We start from the raw sequence: 21,334 nt of genomic DNA, 5'->3' as shown, positions 1-21,334 counted from the left end.
CCGGGGCACGAACCCGTGTCCCCTGCATCAGCAGGTAGACTCTCAACCACTGCACCACCAGGGAAACCCTGCTGCAGAGTTTTAAACAGAGGAGTGGCATGATGTGACTTAGGGTTTTATGTTTCATTTTTTTGATAGTGACATTTAAGTGTTTATTTTTTAGGTTTTAATTTACTTATTTTTAACTGTGGTAAAATACACATGATATAAAACTTAACCACTTGAACCATTTTAAAGTGTACACTTCTGTGGCATTAAGTACATTCACTTTTACATGCACAGCCACTGTCAGCATCCATCTCCAGAACTCTTTTCATCTTACTGTACTGAAACTCTATACCCATTCCTTCCTACCACTGGCAACCACTGTTGTACTTTCTGTCTTGATGAATTTGACTACTCTAGGCATCGCATATTAGTAGAATCATACAGTATTTGTCCTTCAGTGTCTGGCTTTTTTTCACTTAGCATAATATCTTTAGGGTTCATGCATGTTGTAGCACATATTAGAATTTCCTTCCTTTTAAACGCTGAGTAATATTCCATCATATGTATATACTGCATTTTACTTATCGTTTCACCCATTGATGGACACTGAGTTGCTTCCACCTTTTGGTTTTTGTGAGTAATGCTGCTAGTCCCTGCTTTGGATTCTTTGGCTATATACCCGGAAGTGGAATTGCTGGTCATATGACACATGTATGATTCATATGACATGTGGATCATATTTTAATTTTTTAAATTAAATATGAAGAACTGCCATACTGCTTTCCTTAGTGGCTGCACAATTTTACATTCCCACCCACAGTGCACAAGGGTTTCAGTTTCTCCATATCCTTGCCAACATTAATTTTCTGGGTTTTTTTGATAGTAACCATCCTAATGAGTGTGAGGTAGTATTTCATTGCGGTTTTCATTTGGCATTTCTGTAATGATTAGTGATGTTTAGCCTCTTTTCTTGTGTTATTAGCTATTTTATATCTTCTCTAGAGAAATAGCTATTCAGTAGTTTGCCCAGTTTTGAATTGAGTTATTTATTTTTTATTGTTGTTGAATTGTAGGAGTTTTTTATGTATTTTGGATATTAACCCCTTATCAGGTATATGATTTACAAATATTTTCTCCCATGCTGTGGATTGCCTTTTTACTTTGTTGATTATGTCCTTTGATGCATAGAGGTTTTAAATTGTGATGTAGTTTAATTATTTTTTTTCTTTTGTTGCCTGTGCTCTTGGTGTCATATCCAAGAAATCATTGCCAAATCAGAGGTTACGAAGCTTTTCACCTGTTTTCTTCTAAGACTTTTATATTTGTAGGTATTATATTTAGATCTTTAATCCATTTGAGTCAGTTTTTTTACATGGTCAAAGATAAAGGTCCAACATCATTCTTTTTCATGTGGTTATGCACTTTTCTGTACACCATGAGCTATGTTTTTAAAAGAATGAATGAATTGTGGGGAATTTCATTGGCAGTTCAGTGGTTAGGACTCCATGCTTTCACTTCTGAGGGCCCAAGTTCAATCTCTGGTCAGGGAACTAAGATCCCACAAGCCACACAGTGTGGCAAAAAGGGGGAAAAGAAAGAAAGAAAGAAAGAAAGAATGAATTGTGATAGGGTAAGGGTATGGGGCAAGAATGGAAGCAGATACATCAATGAAGATACTACTGAAATATTTCAGGCAGGAGGTGAAGGTGGCTTAGACTGATGTGATAGCAATGGTGATATGTGATATATTTAAGAGTTAAAGCAGTAGAACTTGCCTTCACGATTTGGACTTGGAGGTGAGGGAAAGATAAATCGAGAATTAATCCTAGGGTTATACGTAAGGGGACTTAGGAGCTATTTATTGAAGTAGGAAAAAATGAGGTAGGGATAGGGGAAGAGATTTTATTGACAGTGGGTAGGTAAAATCAAGAGTTCTGTTTTGGAAATGTTAAATTTGAAATGCCCATTGGGTATACAAGTGAAGATTTCAGTTCGACAGTTGACTATGTGAGTTGAAAGTACAGGGAACCAAGAGTAGGGTTAGAGATATAGGAATCAGCAGCATGCAGGTGAGATTTGAAGGCTATAGGTTGGATGAAATAATTTAGATAGAGGAAAGGGCACAGAACTGAGCTCTGGGAAACTACAAAATTTAGAGGTAGTACAAGAAGGAGGCAGTAGGAAAGGAGACAGTGAAGAAGCAGCTACTAAGGAGAAGAGCCAGGAATGAGCTATATCGCATTGAAGAAGAGAAGAGAAGAAAATGTTTTAAGAACCTTAAGGTACTTAGAACAGTTACCTTGCTATTTGCATGTAGTCCTAACTTCCTATGTTATATTGTAAACTCCCTGTGGACAGTTCCATGTATCTTTGTATTCCTCACAAGTAGTACCCTAGAATTGCCTGGCATAAGCAAACGTTCAAAGAGTTCATTTTCCATGCAAGCACTGCTAGTCCCTGAGCAGTGATCAGGCACTGTTCTGTATCTGGATATAATAAGGGTAATTTACTCAAGGTTGGTGCAATCTGGAGTGGAAAACAGACTTGTAAATATATATTTGAGATCGCGTCAAACAGAATGATACAGTGTAATACGTACTACAAAAGAGGCATATGTACCTTTTGGTTTTTAGTTCTGTGGAGGGAAAACATATGTAGGATCAGAAAAGGTTTTATGTAGTTAAATCTTGAGTTTTGCTTTGAAGGATTAAGAAGATAAGCAAGATGGAATAAGAAATGATGTGTTTCCTGGCTGAGAGAATAGTAGGGACAGATGTAAAGTGGTATAAAAGTACAGGTATAATGTTTGAGAAAGCAGTCTTATCATATAAAGGAGTAGCAAAATTTCTGGAGATCATGGGAAGGTAGTTAAAACTTTTAAAAAGTGTACAGTGATGATCAGATTTTCATTTCAGAAAAATGACCCTGATGAGGCATTGGCTGGAATAATGAGATTAATGGAAGGACATTTGATTGGAGGCTATTGTAAAAATCGAAGCCATGATGTTGAGTGCCTGAGGCACTGGAAAATGTTAAAGAGAGAAACAGCTTTTAGAGTTATTGCAGAGGTAGAATGGACAGTACTTGGTCTATTGAAAGTGAAGGATGATGAGGAAGGAAGAGTCAAATATGACTGATATTTCTAGCTTCAGTAACTAGGTAAATAGCAGTGATGTTAGCAGTCAGGGTAGAGGAGGAAAGAATGCATGATCTCTGAATAAGGGACTAGTTTCATAAATTATGTTACATTCCACCCTCAAAAGTTCTCTGTATGATAATGGTGCACCATTAAGTAGAATAAATAGCTTTGTATAGTATGACTCCTTTATACATGTGTACATAAATATTTATATACACATATACATATTTACTGTATATACACATGTATACCACAGATACCATGTATGTTTTTATAAGTTTAGAAAAATGTAAGGACGAACATAAACTGTTAATGGTTGTGTGGATTATTCTGAAAAATGGATAGCAAAGGGGGTTGGGGCCTTTCCATTGTTGCTTCATTATTTAAGTGTTGCATGATTTTTTTTTTTTTTTTTACATCATTTGTTACCTTTATGCAAAGCACCCAAACAAAACAAAACAAGACAGTATGGTCTATCTAGATATTTGTACATTGTGTCCATCTTGAAAAAAAATGACAGGAAGGGGTGTTTTTGTTCTCTTCAAAATATAACACATTTTTTCCCCTCTTCATAACTTTTTGTTCATGCTGTTGTCCACAATGACATTTCCTCTTCTTTGTGCTTTTGCCCTTGATTTAAGGCTCATCTTTATGCTCTAGCTCTGTGTTGGTGCTTTATTTATTTATTTTTTTTATCTTGAGGAGCTCATAAGGATCTTGGCTTCTACTGAATTATGATAGCACATGTATTCTTATGTCCTAATTGTACTTGTATTTCTTATATATAGGTACATAACAAATTCCCACAAACGTTGCAGCTTGAAACAACATACATTTTCTACCTTATAATTTCTTTGGGTCAGGCATCTGGGCACAGCTCAACTGGACCCTCAACTGAGAATTTTACAAGTCTGCAGTAATGGTATTAGACAAGCTGTGTTCTTCTCTGGAGGTTTGAGTCCTCTTATAAGCTCACATGGTTGTTGGCAGAATTCAGTTCCTTTCACCTTTAGGACCGACGTCTCCATTTTCTTGCTGGCTGTCACTAGGATCTGATCTCAGCTCCTAGAGGCTCTCCTAGCCCCTTGTCACATGGCCCTCTCATGCCATGGCAGTTTACTTTTTCAAGGCTGGTGGGAGAATCTCTTGTCAGCCAAGGTAGAGCCTATATAATGTAACATATCACAGGAGTGTCTATCCCATCATCTTTGCCGTATTCTATTTCCTAGAACCAAGTCCAAGATTCTGCCCAGGTTAAACTCGTGGAATGGGGTCATACAAGACCTTGACTCATTGGAGGTCACCTTAGAGTGTATCCACCATAGCACATCTATTCATATTTAAAGCTGGAGAGGACCTCAGAGTGTTCTCTTCCTCTCCAACTAAAATATAAGGAAAGTTCATCTCCACTGCTTAGCATCTTTATAGCACAGTAGGTATTGAATAGATATTTGACAGTGATTCAAAAGGCAGAGGGAATCGTGCACAAAAATGTTAATAGATCAGAGTAAATACTCAGAAAACTTATTCAGTTATACTGTGTATGAAATGGTTGAGGCTTGATATTTTAGGACATGGTGAAATTGAGAGCATAAATTAAATCTGGAAATATTACGGAGGAGATATTGGCAGTATTTGTTGATTGATTAGGGACCTGGAGGAAGGTGGTAGCGAAGAGGGAGGGACTAGAATAACTTTGAGGTTGCTTGTTTGGGGACTGAGAGGCTGGTGTGCCAGTGACTAATCAATTCAATTAATATTAGAGTGCTGTGAGGCAGTATATTGATGTTAAATTCACAATGTGGTTTTTGGTCTCTATAGAGTAACTAAAGCACAAACCAATATTTCACATCTACACTATGAAAGCAGTTGCTTTCTCTATCTGTGGAGTCATAGGAAGTTATTCATTAGCAGGTTTTAAAATTGCACTAGGGATTGTTTTTATCTATAATGCCTGAATGTGTACTGTTTACCCTAATGATGTTACCCAAAAATCATAGATAGGACATTGCATTAACTTCTAAAGTGACTGGGAGACAGTTTGAGGTCAATGGAGAGGGTCTGACAGACCTGGAATCAAATTATAAGTAGTGTATATGAACTTAATAGAGATATGGAAAAAATGGTAGAAGAGCAGGAAGCCTTTTTATTTTCCTTAGGGATTTTCTCTTTTCCTTTCTTTTAATTATTGCTTGTTGTAAAACTTAGAACAATAGGGAAATATGAGGAGGAGGACATATAGCCTAACTTTCTAGAGAAGGGGGTGGAACACTTTTTTTTGTAAAGGGCCAGATAGTAAGTACTTTAGACTTTGCAGGCCATATGGTCTCTGTCACTACTACTCAATTTTAGTATTATAATGTGATAACAGCCATAGATAATAGTTATTAAACAGATGGGCATGGCATGGCATGGAATGGCTTTGTTCCAATAAAACATTATTAACAAAAATGGTTGGCAGGCCAGATTGGCTCACATGCCATAATTCTAGTAATTCTGACCTTATTCTCAATGACTGGAAATTTGGTATATTCCCTTTCATATTTTTCCCAAACTCATATTGTACATAATATTCTTCAAAAATTTTTTCCACTTAATAATATATTGTGGAAAAACTTCTGTTGTTAATTCAGAAGAATCTATCTCATTATATGATTGTATATTTTGGTTCTTTCACTTTTTCACTCTTATAAAGTGTTATAGGGAACTTCCTTGTACAAACACACATCTTTCTGCACTTGTGAGAACATATTCATATGGCAAGTTACTAGGAGTGTAACCATTGCTTTGTATCAAAGTCTATGCATACTTAATTTATACATATTTTTAAAATTAATGTTTATTGGAGTATACAGTAGTTGATTTACAATGTTGTGTTACTTTCAAGTGTACAGCAAAGTGAATCAGTTATACATATACATATATCCACTCTTTTTTAGATTCTTTTCCCATATAGGTCATTACAGGGTATTGAGTAGAGATACTGCTCAATACTCTGCTACACAGTAGGCTCTTATTAGGTATCTATTTTATATATAGTAGTGTGTATATGTCAATCCCAATCTCCCCATTAATCCCTCCCCCCTCCCCTTGGTTTGTCTTCTACATCTGTGTTAATTTATATTTTTGAGAAAAATGTTGCTACAGGGACTTCCCTGGTGGTGCAGTGGTTAAGAATCCACCTGCCAATGCAGGGGACATGGGTTTGAGCCCTGGTCCGGGAAGATCCCACATGCCGCGGAGCAACTAAGGCCGTGCACCACAACTACTGAGCCTGTGCTCTAGAGCTTGCGAGCCACAACTGCTGAGTCCACGCACTACAACTACTGAAGCCTGCACACCTAGACCCGTGCTCCACAGCAAGAGAAACCACTGCAATGAGAAGCCTGCACACCGCAACGAAGAGTAGCCCCAGCTCGCTGCAACTAGAGAAAGCCTGTGTGCAGCACCGAAGACCCAGTGCAGCCATAGATGAATAAAGAAATAAATTTATTTATTTTTAAAAAGTTGCTACAGAGAGATGCAAGAACCCCATGGAATGTCTGTAGACATGCCATTGTTTATGACTGTTGGGTCTAAATTTTATAGGTGGGCCTTATCTAATTGCAGTTTAGCTACTCTTGCTATTGACATAAAGAACATAATCGTAGCCCTGCCCATTCTATCTCTCCAGTTCCTTTAAAGAAGGGAGTTTAGAAGACTTTTACATAACATATTCCAGAAGACTCCCATTTCGATAAAATGAATCATTCTGTTGGTATTTATAGTAGGTGAATGGTATTATGGAAGCATTTACCAAGAATGGGTCAATCGTTTATATATTCAGGGTATTTTTTTGCAATGTTTAAAAGTGTATGATCATTACTAGCGTTCACTATGAATCATTATATGGAGAGGTCTGTAGTATCACCAAAGTTAATCACCTGTTAAACTGTTGACTTCTATTACCATAAATTAGTTAAAAAAACATTTTTTTATAGAGAAGATTTTTTAAAATATTAATTGTTTTAGCATTTATTTTTGGCTGCGTTGGGTCTTCGTTGCTGCATGCAGGCAAGCGGGGGCTACTCTTCGTTGGGGTGTGCCAGCTTCTCATTGCAGTGGCTTCTCTTGTTGCGGAGCATGGGCTCTAGGTGTGCGGCCTTCAGTAGTTGTGGCATGCAGGCTCTGTAGTTGTGGTACATGGGCTTAGCTGCTCCGCGGCATGTGGGACCCTCCTGGACCAGGGCTCAAACCCGCGTCCCCTGCATTTGCAGGCGGATTCCCAACCACTGCGCCTGCCACCAGGGAGGCCCCCCCAAATTTTTTTTTATACAAGATGATTCATATGGTATATATTCTTTGGTGTGCCTTTGCTTAACACTGTTAGTGAAATTAACTTTCTTGTGCATAACAGTAGTTGTTTCTTTTTAGTGTTTTATTATATGAATATTCCACCACTTAGAAAATTCCTTTTATTCTTAATGGGCATTTGGGTAGTTGCTAGTGTTTTGCTGTTATAAATAAAGTTGCTGTCAACATTCTGTTAAGTATATTTTGTGATTGTGAGAGTCCTAGTAGTTTCATATCCTTGCCAAATTTTGATACTAGAGTCTTTTTTTTTTTTAATATAGTGATTCTGGTGGGGTGTAGTATATTTTTTATGGTTTTAATTTGTATCTCCCTGATGATTAGTAATCCTGAACACCTCAACACCTTTTCATGAACTTATTTGCCATTTGGAAATCTTTTGTGAGGTGCTTATTTGTGTATTTGGTTGTTTTTATTTATTGTGATTATTACCTTTTCTTTATTTCTAAGATTTTCTTATGTATTTCAGATATAATTTCCTTGTTGACTATAAGTATTCCAAATCTCCCTTACTAAAGTTTGGTTTTTAATTCTCTTAATGTTGGCTTTCGTAAGCATAAATCGTTAATTTTATCAATTTTCTTCTTTATGGTATGTGTACTTTATATTTTGTTAAAGAAATCTTTATTTTAACCTAAGTCATGAAGATACTCTCTTATGTAATCTTCTTCTAGAAGTGTTTAGGTCTTGTCTATGATCCAATTAGAATTGATCTGTTTGTATGGTTTGAGATAGTAGTCAAGATTAATTTTGTCCATTTGAATGTCAGTTGATTGATGCAGGACCAGTTCTTGAAATACTCCATCTTCCACTTACTGCAGTAAATATGGAATCTGGTGAAAAATATAATATATATATTTGTATATTAAATATTTATATAAAAATATATTTCCATATTAAATATTTATATATAACATTTATATAATTATATATTAAATATATATTTGTTTCTCACATTCTTTTCTGTTTCATTGATCTGTTCATCTGTCTTTGCCCCAATACCACATTGTTTTAATTACTGTATCATTATAATAAATCCTAATATTTGATAGTGTAAGTCCTCTATTAGGATTATGATGATTATTCCTCCTCTTTTCCCTTCTTCAAGAGTGTCTCAGATATTCTTTGTTCTTTACATTTTCTTATAGCTTTTAGAATCAAGTTGCCAAATTACACAGAAAGACCTGCTAAGATTAGGATTGGGATTCATTATGATGCCAAAAACTTGGCCTCTGTGCACTGGAACCGAATCAAATCTCAGTGACAGAGTTTTGGGTGAAGTAGAAAAGAATAGCTTTATTGCTTTGCCAGGCAAAGGGGGACACAGTGGGCTCCTGCCCTCAAAAACTGTGTGTCCCAACCTGGGCAGGGTCACTGATAAGATCAGGGTGTGCGCAGGCCCCTTTAATCTGGTCTCTGGTAATTTCTTGATGAGCTTCTCTGGTTCCTTTAATCTGGCCACTGGTGCTCTTCTCTGGAATGAAGAATGCCGACATCTTCCATTTGTTGGGGGCTTTAGTTCTATGAAGAGCACAAAAGATATTGCTCTGTATATCACTTGAGGCAGAATCAGGACCCTGCCCCAAAGCTGCACTATTGTTTTTCGGCAGCTCCTCCCTCGTATCTGCATCCTCTCCCTTCCCTGATTAGCAACTGCTTGAATCTCCCCTTTGGACCTTAGGGAAGGCCATGGAGGCTGGACTGTGTTCCCTACAAACAAGGAATGGGGGACACAGGAAGGCTTCTGTACCCAGGAGCGCCGAAGGGTCCTGCTTGGTTTCACTATGAAACTTTACTATATTTGTTGGAAGATTTTTAATCACAGTTTCGATTTCATTACTTGTGATTGGTCTGTTCATATTTTCTGTTTCTTCCTGGTTCAGTGTTGGAAGGTTATACCTTTCTAAGAATTTGTCCATTTCTTCCAGGTTGTCCATTTTATTGGTATATAGTTGCTTGTAATAGTCTCTTATGATGCTTTGTATTTCTACGGTGTCTGTTGTAACTTCTTTTTTTTTCATTTCTAATTTTATTGATTTGAGTCCTCCACTTTTTTTTTTTTTTTTTTTTTTTGCGGTACGCGGACCTCTCACTGTTGTGGCCGCTCCCGTTGCGGAGCACGGGCTCCAGACGCACAGGCCCAGCGGCCATGGCTCACGGGCCCAGCTGCTCCACGGCATGTGGGATCCTCCCAGACCTGGGCACGAACCCGTGTCCCCTGCATCAGCAGGCGAATTCTCAACCAGTGCGTCACTAGGGAAGCCCCTCTCCACTCTTTTTCTTGATGAATCTGGCTAAAGGTTTATCAATTTTGTTTATCTTCTCAAAGAACCAGCTTTTAGTTTTATTGATCTTTGCTGTTGTTGTGTTTTGTTTGTTTCTATTTCATATATTTCTGCTCTGATCTTTCTGATTTCTTTCCTTCTACTAACTTTGGGTTTTGTTTGTTCTTCTTTCTCTAGTTCCTTTAGGTGTAAGTTTAGATTGTTTATCTGAGATTTGTGTTGTTTCTTGAGGTAAGATTGTATTGCTATAAATTTCCCTCTTAGAACTGCTTTTGCTGCATCCCATAGGTTTTGGGTCATTGTATTCTCATTGTCATTCGGTTCTAGGTATTTTTTGATTTCCTGTTTGATTTCTTCAGTGATCTCTTGGTTATTTAGTAGCGTATTGTTTAGCCTCCATGTGTTTGTTTTTTACAGTTTTTTCTCTGTAATTTATTTCTAATCTCCTAGCATTGTGGTCAGAAAAGATGCTTGATACGATTTTAATTTTCTTAAATTTACCAAAGCTTGATTTGTGACCCAAGATGTGATCTATTCTGCAGAATGTTCTGTGTGCACTTGAGAAGAAAATATAATCTGCTGTTTTCCAGTGGAATGTCCTATAAATATTAATTAAAACTATCTGGTCTATTGTGTCATTTAAAGCTTGTGTTTCCTTATTTTCTGTTTGCATGATCTGTCCATTGGTGTAAGTGAGGTGTTACAGTCCCACACTATTATTATATTACTGTTCATTTCCTCTTTTATAGCTGTTAGCAGTTGCCTTATGTATTGAGGTGCTTCTCTGTTCAGTGCATATATATTTATAATTGTTATATCTTCTTCTTGGATTGATCCCTTGATCATTATGTAGTGTCCTTCCTTGTCTCTTGTAACATTCGTTATCTTAAAGTCTATATTATCTGATACGAGTATTGCTACTCCAGCTTTCTTTTGATTTCCACTAGCATGGCATATCTTTTTCTGTCCCCTCACTTTCAGTCTGTATCTGTCTCTAGGTCTGAACTGTGTCTCTTGTAGACAGCATACAGGTGGGTCTTGGTTTTATATCCATTGAGCGAGCCTGTGCCTTTTGGTTGGAGCATTTAATCCATTCACATTTAAGGAATTATATGTATGTTCCTGTTACCATTTTCTTAATTGTTTTGGGTTTGTTTTTGTAGGTCCTTTTTTTCTCTTGTGTTTCCCACTTAGAGAAGTTCCTTTAACATTTGTTGTAGAGCTGGTTTGGTGGTGCTGAATTCTCTTAGCTTTTGCTTGTCTGTAAAGCTTTTGATTTCTCCATCAAATCTGAATGAGATCCTTGCTGGGTAGAGTATTCTTGGTTGTAGGTTCTTCCCTTTCATCACTTTAAATATATCGTGCCACTCCCTTCTGTCTTGCAGAGTTTCTGCTGAGAAATCAGCTGTTAACCTTATGGGAGTTCCCTTGTATGTTATTTGTTGTTTTTCCCTTGTTGGTTTCAATAATTTTTCTTTGTCTTTAATTTTTGCCCATTTGATTACTATGTGTCTAGGCATGTTTCTCCTTGGGTTTATCCTGCCTTGGACTCTCTGCACTTCCTGTACTTGGGTGGCTATTTCCTTTCCCATGTTAAGGAAGTTTTTGACTATAATCTTTTCATATATTTTCTCGGGTCCTTTCTCTCTCTCTTCTCATTCTGGGATGCTAAAATGTGAATGTTGGTGCATTTACTGTTGTCCCAGAGGTCTCTTAGGCTGTCTTCATTTCTTTTCATTCTTTTTTCTTTATTCTGTTCCACAGCAGTGATTTCCAGCATCCTGTCTTCCAGGTCACTTATCCATTCTTCTGCCTCAGTGATTCTGCTATTGATTCCTTCTAGTATATTTTTCATTTAGTTTATTGTATTGTTCATCTCTGTTTGTTTGTTCTTTAATTCTTCTATGTCTTTGTTAAACATTTCTTGCATCTTCTTGATCTTTGCCTCCATTCTTTTTCTGTGGTCCTGGATCATCTTCACTGTCATTCTGAATTCTTTTTCTGGAAGGTTGCCTATTTCCACTTCATTTAGTTGTTTTTCTGGGGTTTTATGTTGTTCCTTCATCTGGACATGGTCCTCTGCCTTTTCATTTTGTGCATCTTTCTGTGATTGCAGTTTTCATTCCGCAGGCTGCAGGATTGTAGTTCTTCTTTCCTCTGCTGTCTGCCCTTTGATGGATGAGGCTATCGAAATTTTGCTATCTTGATTTTCTGTGAGTTGGCTTCTGTTTGGTTTTCATTCACTTGGTGTTGTCTCTTATTTTACCTGTTCACTGGTGATTTTTTAAAAAATATTTTATTGGAGCATAGTTGATTTACAATGTTGTGTTAGTTCCTGCCGTACAGCAAAGTGAATCAGTTATACATATACATATAGCCACTCATTTTTAGATTCTTTTCCCATATAGGTCATTACAGAGTATTGAGTAGAATTACCTGTGCTATACAGTAGGTACTTATTAGTTATTCATTTTATTATATAGTAGCATGTATATGTCACATTCATTTGTGATTAAATGTTGGACATTGTATTTAATAATGCAGGAAATTGTATTTAACAGTCTCTAGATGATATCTTCCTGTAGAGAGGATTTCCTTTTGATTTTTGATTGACAGTTAAATTAGGTGCCAATTATGTTAATTTAAGACTGAGCTCATTCAAAGGTGGAATTTTTAAAATCTTTGTGAGAGTTCCCTTATTTACAGTTTGCCTACTCCTATCTCACAGCCCTTCTAGGTCTTCTTAAAGCCCAGGGTTTTACAATGAGTCTACAGCACTGTTCTTTTTGTGTTTTTTTTTTTTCTTCTCACCATATGAGATTCTGAAAATTTTGTTTAGTTATTTGGCTGCCAGTTAATCTGCGTGCAAATTCCATAATGTTGTTTGAGGGTCTTTTTTCATGTTTTTGAGAACTGTTGTCTGTTTTCTGGGGTATACTTGTACTCCTTTTGTAAGCCTTGGTAAACTACTAAGATTCCTCTACCTTGACAGGTTATAAAATTCAATTTTTGTCTCCCAGCTCTATAAGACTTATAACAGCTCTGTTTAGCTTCTCTGTTCCCGCCTGTGAATAGCAAATGTGTCAATTGGAAAGGTCATGCTGAACATCTTCTCTAGGATCCTGGCTGTTTAAATCTTGGCTACCTTGGAAACTCTCCAATACCTTAAAGAAGATTAAAAGATAAATTTAATATAGCATTTTCAGTTGCTTTTCTTGCATAGTTAGTTTGATAAAAGCGAATCTGCTGTTGCCAGAAGGATGACTTTTTGCTGTTGTGTTCTTCAATTATTTAGTGTAAAATAACGGTCCTTCATTTGGTATGATGTCAGAAAAGGAGAGTAAATGTTCTTTGGTCTCCCAAGTAATAAAATACACCACCTTTGAGCAATGAATAATCATATATGTCGTGCATATACATATATTTATTTGACGATGTTTATCTCTTTATAGGTTGCTTAGCCAAACCATGAAGGATCACCTAGTAAGAGTAGCAAATGAAGCTGAATTTATCCTGAGCAGGCAGCAAGCAGAGGATGTTCACAGACATGCGGAATTTGAGGTAGGTTAAACCTAGGAGTGGTGTGAGGAAGGTACCATTTTAAAATGTTAGTCATGGGAAGCTGTGTAGGTAAAATGGCAGCATGGTCTTAGCAAACATGTATTATCAAAAAATTAAAAATAAATTTGTGAGAGAATCATGGGGATTCTAGGCAGATAGTGCAAGACTCTGTAGCCTTGGCTTTGATAGTTTTCCAATAAAGTAAATAGTGAAGGATTTTTGCCCTCTGTAGGCATGACAGAGCTAGTTAACTGGAAATGAAAACCCCTATGGTAGATGAGATCCTTTAGGTTTCTAGACAGAAGCTGAACAAGCGGCATGAAGTTTCTTTAACCTTGAGGTGGTAGCTGAGGAACTGAGGGAGAATACAGCTTTCTTCTTGGATCCTCACAGGCGGGACCAAGTGAAAGACCCATCCTGGGCCAGTGCTTGTCTCAGCAGTTGCTTCTGAACATGTGTAACAAACGTGAATTCATAGAGGAAATTAATGGTGTTATAGCTGTATAAATTACAAAAATTCACACTTAAGGTGAACTAGAAGCATTTGGCAGGAACATTTGTTAAAATTTTGGAAAAAAAATTAAAAAGCACCATCTGGGTTCTTTCTAATATATTAAGAGTGGATAATTCACATGTTGCTGATATTTCTCTGGTACATTAAAAATGATGAAAACCTCTCCCAGTTCATTTTATACACCCTTCATATATGAAAAAAGATACTGGAAAAATAAAACTGTAGAAGACAAATTTCAGTTAACAATATAGGCACAAAATTCTAACTAAAACTTTAACCAACAGAATTCAACAATGTAATGAAAGAACTATACAGTTGACTCTTGAACAACAGAGGTTTGAACTGGGGGGGTCCACTTAGCCAGTATTTTTTTTTTTTTTTTTTTGCGGTACGCGGGCCTCTCGCTGTTGTGGCCTCTCCCATTGCGGAGCACAGGGTTCAGACGCATAGGCTCAGCGGCCATGGCTCACGGGCCCAGCCGCTCCGCGGCATGTGGGATCTTCCCGGACTGGGGCACGAACCCGTGTCCCCTGCATCGGCAGGCGGACTGTCAACCACTGCACCACCAGGGAAGCCCATCAGCCAGTACTTTTTGATAGTAAATACTAGAGTACAACAGAGTCTGTGGTTGGTCGAAATTACAGATGTGGAGGAACCTTGGACATGGAAGGCCGACTATAAATTATATGTGTATTAACCTCCATGTTTTTCAAGGGTTAGCTGTATAGTGTGGACTGCTTATAATTTATTTATGGATGCTAAAGATGATTTGATATTAAGATATCTACCTACAAAATAAATTATATCACCAAATTAAAAATAGGAAAATCATGTGAATATATCAATAAATGTAGAAAAAAGCATAGTACAAATTTTAGTATCCAGCCCTAATGAAACTGAGAAAGAAACATGTATATCAGAAAACAATCTAAATATGATAATGAATATTTACTAAATATTATTAAAATGTTTAAAGCCGTTTCTATTAAAATCAGGAAAAAAGAGTGATTGATATCTTCTATTAACATTAACAAAATTTTTTAATGTTTTTGCAAGTGCAAGATATTGTTAATATAATTAGTAGATAAAGAAGACGTAATATTACTTTCAGATTGCTCATGCTATGGTCTAGGAAAATCGTTAGAGATTCTTGAACATTTTTCTACCAGAATTAATAGAGACTTTAGTAACATTATTGGATATAAGATAAATATGCAGACAAATTAATAGATTGTCTTTTGAGTAGCAAGCAGTAGCCAGCTAAGAATGGAAATCAGAAATGTATATAGTTAGGACAAAAGTACTATTTTGGGTTGAATTCTCTAAGAAATGTACAGACACTATTTGTAACAAAAGTATAAAATCTCATTAATACAATACAAAATATAAACTGCTGGAGAATCATTCCATGCTGGGTAGTGTAACTTGCTCTGTGTGTGTAAGAGCGAGAGACAGCAACAGAGACATAGAATCCTTCTTTTATTTTGAAATAATTTCAAATAATTATAGGAGAGTTATGAGTAGTACAAGAACTACTCTTCAACACTCTCCTAGATTCTGTAGTTGTTAAAAGTTTAACACATTTGCTTCTCTCCTGTTTTTCTGAATTTGAGAGTAAGTTAAAGCCATGATACCCTTTTACCCCTAATTACTTAAGTGAAAATTTCCTATGCCCATTCTCTGTTTTAATCTTGTACAGTTATCAAATCAGAAAATTTTCATTGGTGCAATGCTATTATTTAAATATAGACCTTGTTCATATTTTTCCAGATGTCTTCATAATGTTCTTTACAGTCAAAAAGAGAAAATATTACTGCCCCAAAAGATGTCAGTTTTTCTCAAATTAATATGTAAATTCAATACAGTAACATTAGCATATCATTCCATTAGAATAACAGTGGAGTATTTGAAATTTAAATATACCTTTAAAAATATCTAAATATCAAAATCTTTCACAAAATATATTTGGATCTGCAAATATCCAGTTAATGTGGGAAAAGAAATGCATTAGTGTAGCCCTAAGATTTATGAAATAAAAATATTGAGGATGTACTTGATTTCCCAGATAAACAATACTAATTAAAACAATACTATAAAGACAATATATATAAAAAATCTTCCAGATAGAGTAAGGATATAGGATGAAAGATGACATAGTAAGTATTTTAGAAGCAGATTTGGAAAACTGTAAAAGTGGCACTGAGGCATATGGGAGAATTTTTAAACCAAGACAGGCCACTTAGAAAGTATAAAAAGTAAGCGTCTGTTACTACATATAATATTAAGCTGAGGAAACATACCATCAACAACATGGAAAGACATAATGGAACATGGAAAGACTGATTAATATGTTTACTATATTAATAATTCTCATGAAATACGTGAAAAATTGACCCAACAGGCAAATATTCAGAGGACAGGAATAGGGATTTCACAGAAGAATATAAGTTACCAGTAGCATTTAGAATGGTACTCAGATGATTGAATATTTATACAAATATTTAGGGAAATGTAAATTAGAGAAATTATGATATAACTTCTCTGTTCTCAGGTTGAGAGAAAGAAAGAGTGATAGCTAGTACTGTTGAAGGAGATAGGGGAGATGAGATGGGCAGTGGTATTCTCTTATATTTTTAGTGGAAATGTACATTTTTGTGTTATGAGAAGGCAATATGTTCATATGTATTTTAATAATAATTATATAGGCATGTGCACACACACCCATTTACTCAATAACCCTATTCTTTGAATATATCTTTAAGAAAAAGTAATAGTATATAAACATAGATATGTAAACCTGCTTATTGCAGTGTTGTATGTAAATTTAAGAAAATAAAAACAATGGAAAAACAAGAAAATGTTTCTTTAACAAAAGAACCGTCATTTTCTCAATGAACAGGATGTTAATAAATTATCAAAAAATGAAGAGGTTGATGGCTTGATTTTTTTTTAATAAGAGCTTTATTCATATCTTTGTTTTTTAAATTGCATACTTTAATCCACAACCTGCTATGAAAGTTGAAGATATTAGTCCTCTCATAATTCTTTTTCATTTTTGTCTCTTCAACTTCTAATTTTTAAAGTTATATTTTATTTGTCATAGTGTCTAAATATATAACACTCATTTATTTTAACCACAATTCTGACGGTACTTGAGTGTTTGTAATATATTTAAGTGAATTAATTACCCCACCCCCTCTTTTATCAGTCATAATAATTTCTTAATTTCCCCCAGGTCCTTTCTTTGGACTGAATTCTTTTTTTTTTTTTTTCCCAGAAAGAAAAGTAGGAGAAACATTTATTTTACCATTTATTATACTCTGTTTAAATTTGACTGAAAAAAATATACATATAGAAATGTGCACATATCAGTAGTGGGCAGTTCAATGAATTTTCACAAACTGACCACACCTGGGTAATCAGTCCTCAGATTAAGAAATGAAATATTACCAGCAATTTAGAGCCCCCTTCTAGTTTGTAACCTTTTAAGGACCACTACTATCCTGTCTTCCAACACCATAAATGAATTTGTATTTTATATAAATGTAATAATACAATATATATTCTTTTGTGCCATCATTTTTTCACTCAGCATTGAGTTTTATGTTACACTATTAGATTGTTCCCTCTTATTCCTATAGTATTCCACTGTGTGAATATTGACTCAATTCTTAATTGGCTAGGTTTCATCTCTTCCCCTCCCCCCAACAAAGGGTTCATGTGTGCTGTAAATTTAAAATTCTTTCATGTTTAAGAATATTTGCCAGCTGTCATTATATCTGAATGACATCCTGATGGATTGAATATTCTTGGCTAACCCTTGCATTCCTTTAGAACTTTATAGACATTGCTTCATTGTATTTTGGCTTTGAACGTTGCTTTCAGAGAAGTTTGAGGCCAGCCTGATATTTTCCCTTAGTTGATGATTTGTTTGTTTTCTGTCTGAGATTTATTTGTCCATGGAGTTGATTTCTTAACAGGAATATGACTTAGTATTGAGCATTATTTATCAAAAGTTCCTGGAACATAGTGTTTTTGTTATAATCTGCAAATTCAGATTTTTCCTTCAGTTCTTAGTAATTTCTATAAATTAAAATGTGAACTATCTTTTGCATTTTTTTTTTCTTAGTGACGCATAAATTTATTTTAGATATGTCTTTCATATCTATTAGTTATTTCTTAATTGCTTTACTTTCTTTGATCTCCAGTCATGAGTAAAGTTTTTAATGTTTTATTTTCTCTGTCTGTGGTTTGCCTATAATGATTGTTTTGTTCTTCATTTTGTTTATTTAGATCTTCAGCCTCTCTACCTTTTTCTCTTATCTTGACTTTTATTTTTTTTGTTTTTTTTTGAGTTATATTTTTATGTTGTTTTTTAGAAGAAAATAATCATGAGGAATTTCCTTTCATTTTTTGTTATCTATTCTTTGTCTTTTGTATAGAATCTTCCAGTTTTATTTAAATATTTTATTTGTTTTTTATTTATTCATTGATTGGCAATTTATGTTTGCACAACTACTGTTTGGCTTAGACAGACAGAATATCTTGGTGACTCCTTCCCTGCTCACTGCCTCTAAAGCTAAAGCTAATTTTTTCTGTCACTGAGCTACACTTTGATGTTTGAAATTTGATTTTTGCCCAGTTTTGTTTGCCTATCATGAAAAGAGGGAGAGAGATCTTCGACGCAGGTGAGGAGGCCTTCGTAGAACACCTAAGTCTTGCTTTCTTTTACAAGATTTCGTTAAGTATTTTCTACCAAGTTCATTCCATCTTATTAGAAACTATGGACAATTCTCATCAGGGAAAAATGTGCTTAGGCTGTGAATCATTATCCGTCGTTTCAGAGAGTACTCTGGAGGCTACTGCCCTGGGAAGTCAGCCCTATTTTTCACTTCCTTGTTTCACCAATTTTTGCACTGTAGATTTTTCTAGCTTCTTCAATAAGAGGAAACAAGAGAGAACAATAGTTACTCGGTTTGTGTCTCTCCATATATGAAGGCATTAAGAAAAATTATCGGAAAGTTGTTAGTTTACCAACATTGCTTCGGGGACATGGTTAGGAACTGAGCTTACTGCAACCTTAGTTCTAATACCAGTATGTTTAATTCCCCCAAGGTAACCAATTTTTTAATGTTTGGTAGTTTATGTTATGTTTCTTTTATTTTGGTTATTTTTGTTAGGGTTTTATTGGTTGTTGTTCAATATTTTTGTTTTTGCTAATTTGTTTAGGATTTGAAGGAAGAAAAAACTTTTAAAATTGCCATTTCAGCCTAATATCCTAACCTGGAACGTATTCCTTAGTGTCCTTTCTAATTGGTTATGGAGAAGTTCCTTTGTAACTCTGGGTTGAGATTGCAGTTCATTCTTTTAAGTTTTAGTGATAATGGTGCTGGTGATATATGTGTTCTTATGTGAATGAATTGAGAGAATGAGGAAGGAGAAAACATGTGGAATTGAAAAGAGGAAAAATACTTCTAAAACAGTGTGCCATATAAGAAAGTAAATTGATCTGACCCAAATGGTACATACATTTGCAATTTAGATAAGGGATAATAGTGACAATTGTAGCTTATATTTCATGAGTCCTTATGTTGGCTCAGAAACTGTCATGGGTGCTTTATAAGTTTTAACTAATTTAATTCTTACAATAAACCTCTGAACTAGTACTGTTATTATCTCTCATTTTATAAAAGAGAAAACGGCATAAAGAGGAAATAACCCAGAATTACAACTGGAATCCAGATCTAGGCAGTTTATCTCTTAATCACTAATCTGTGTATTTGTTTCACATTTTATTAGATTTCCATAGAATGTGTGAATAGGATTTAATCCTGGCATGTACAACAGCTGTATTCTAAGCTAATTTAATTTTATACTTTTTACTACAGTTTTTCATTTTAATCTTTATAATCTTGCTATGAGATTTATAATATTTATAGTAATATTCTAAAGCATGATTATAAAATATCTAAATAGAAACAAATATTTACGAACCGATTTTATTGTTACTTGAATTTTTAGTGGAGAAAATGTATTTGACTGTTTCACATGAGAGTCAATTTTAAGAGAGCAGACATATTTTTAATATTTTCATAGAAATAGAATTCCCTTTATTTATACTACAGAACCCCAATTGATTGAGGCATGCTCATGTTTAATATATTTCTAACTACATTGGTCTTAAATCTTAAATGATACTCTACAAGATGAAACATATTTTTTTCCTAGACAGCTTATATTCTAAAGGTTATCTATATTCAGCCTTGAATTCATGTTGTGCATTCTTAAATAATATATTTGAACTTTTGCTACTGCTAGTTACTTCCTCCTGCAAAAAAGAGATGTCATGTATTTAATATACCATTTGTGGTTGTAAAGTAGCTGACTTGTTTCATTTATTATCAAGGGATTGATGACAGTGTAGATCTGAAATGCACGTCTCTTTAGTTCATTACATGATTATCACTGGAGTGGGATATCCTTGACATCTGCTTTTGATTTATGTAGATGGTCCTTGAATGTCATGACATCATTGATTGGATGCACATCTTAACTTTATTATTTAATCCTACAGCTGTAAACAGAATGTTTATTAAAAAACTATGTTGTGCAAAACACTATACCCTGTCTTGTAAGTGTACTGTATGCGTGGGTGTACCCAATTCATGACAATCTTTTGTTAAAAAGTTGTCTATCAAAGTTTAGTTTATTTAAACCGATGTGTTATATCTGTAAAACATGTGATCAGGATTATCATTTAATAGCTTTCTTTTTAGGAATCTGTGTAAGTTAAAGTCCATTTCAGTAAGAATGTCTTAATGCGCGTTTGTCTGACGTTGCTTTGAATTTTATCTATTATAGAGTAGAACTCAATTTTTATTAGCTTCAATGGAATGGTAAAGTAGGTGGCAGGTCAGCTTAGTTGAAGTAATAAAAAGTCTTTTTTATGAAATAAAAGGGCATAAAAGCGCTTGATCAATTATTAATATAGCAATCTATAGATTTTTCTTTTAGTTGAAGGATTTCAAATATTTTTTCATATAAGCAAACAAAATATTCTTCAATAAAGTAGTGAATTTTTTTTGCCATTTAAGTACTTTTGCATTTTTTTAAAATACATTTTATTTGTTTATTTTTGGCTGCTTTGGGTCTTTGTTGCTGCACGTGAATTTTCTCTAGTTGCGGCAGGCAGTGGCTACTCTTTGTTGTGGTGTGCGGGCTTCTCATTGCAGTGGTTTCTCTTGTTGCAGAACGCGGGATCTAGGCACGCGGGCTTCAGTAGTTGTGGCTCATGGGCTCTAGAGTGCAGGCTCAGTAGTTGTGGCGCATGGGATTATTTGCTCCACGGCATGTGGGATCTTCCCTGACCAGGGATTGAACCCATATCCCCTGCATTGGCAGGCGGATTCTTAACCACTGTGCACCAGGGAAGTCCCACTTTTGCATTTTTTTAATATTAGTGAACACTTCTATGACAGCAATTATTTATGTAGGCTG

General features: G+C 35.2%; 1 protein-coding gene across 2 annotated transcripts in view; it reads left to right on the top strand.

Annotated features, from left to right (window-relative positions):
• The window catches only part of LRBA (LPS responsive beige-like anchor protein), a 777,508-nt gene that overhangs the window by 277,417 nt on the left and 478,757 nt on the right, over positions 1–21,334 (top strand). For both annotated transcript variants that reach the window (XM_007469901.1, XM_007469902.1), the window contains one exon: positions 13,215–13,323. In XM_007469901.1, coding sequence (XP_007469963.1) covers positions 13,215–13,323 — 109 coding nt within the window. The remainder of the gene's footprint in view (positions 1–13,214; positions 13,324–21,334) is intronic.

This window comes from Lipotes vexillifer, unplaced genomic scaffold, assembly GCF_000442215.2.
Source record: "Lipotes vexillifer unplaced genomic scaffold, Lipotes_vexillifer_v1.1 scaffold755, whole genome shotgun sequence".
NCBI classification, from domain to species: Eukaryota; Metazoa; Chordata; class Mammalia; order Artiodactyla; family Lipotidae; genus Lipotes; species Lipotes vexillifer.
The sequence above is the reverse complement of the archived record's forward strand: the minus strand, read 5'-3'. Positions and strand labels throughout refer to the sequence as shown.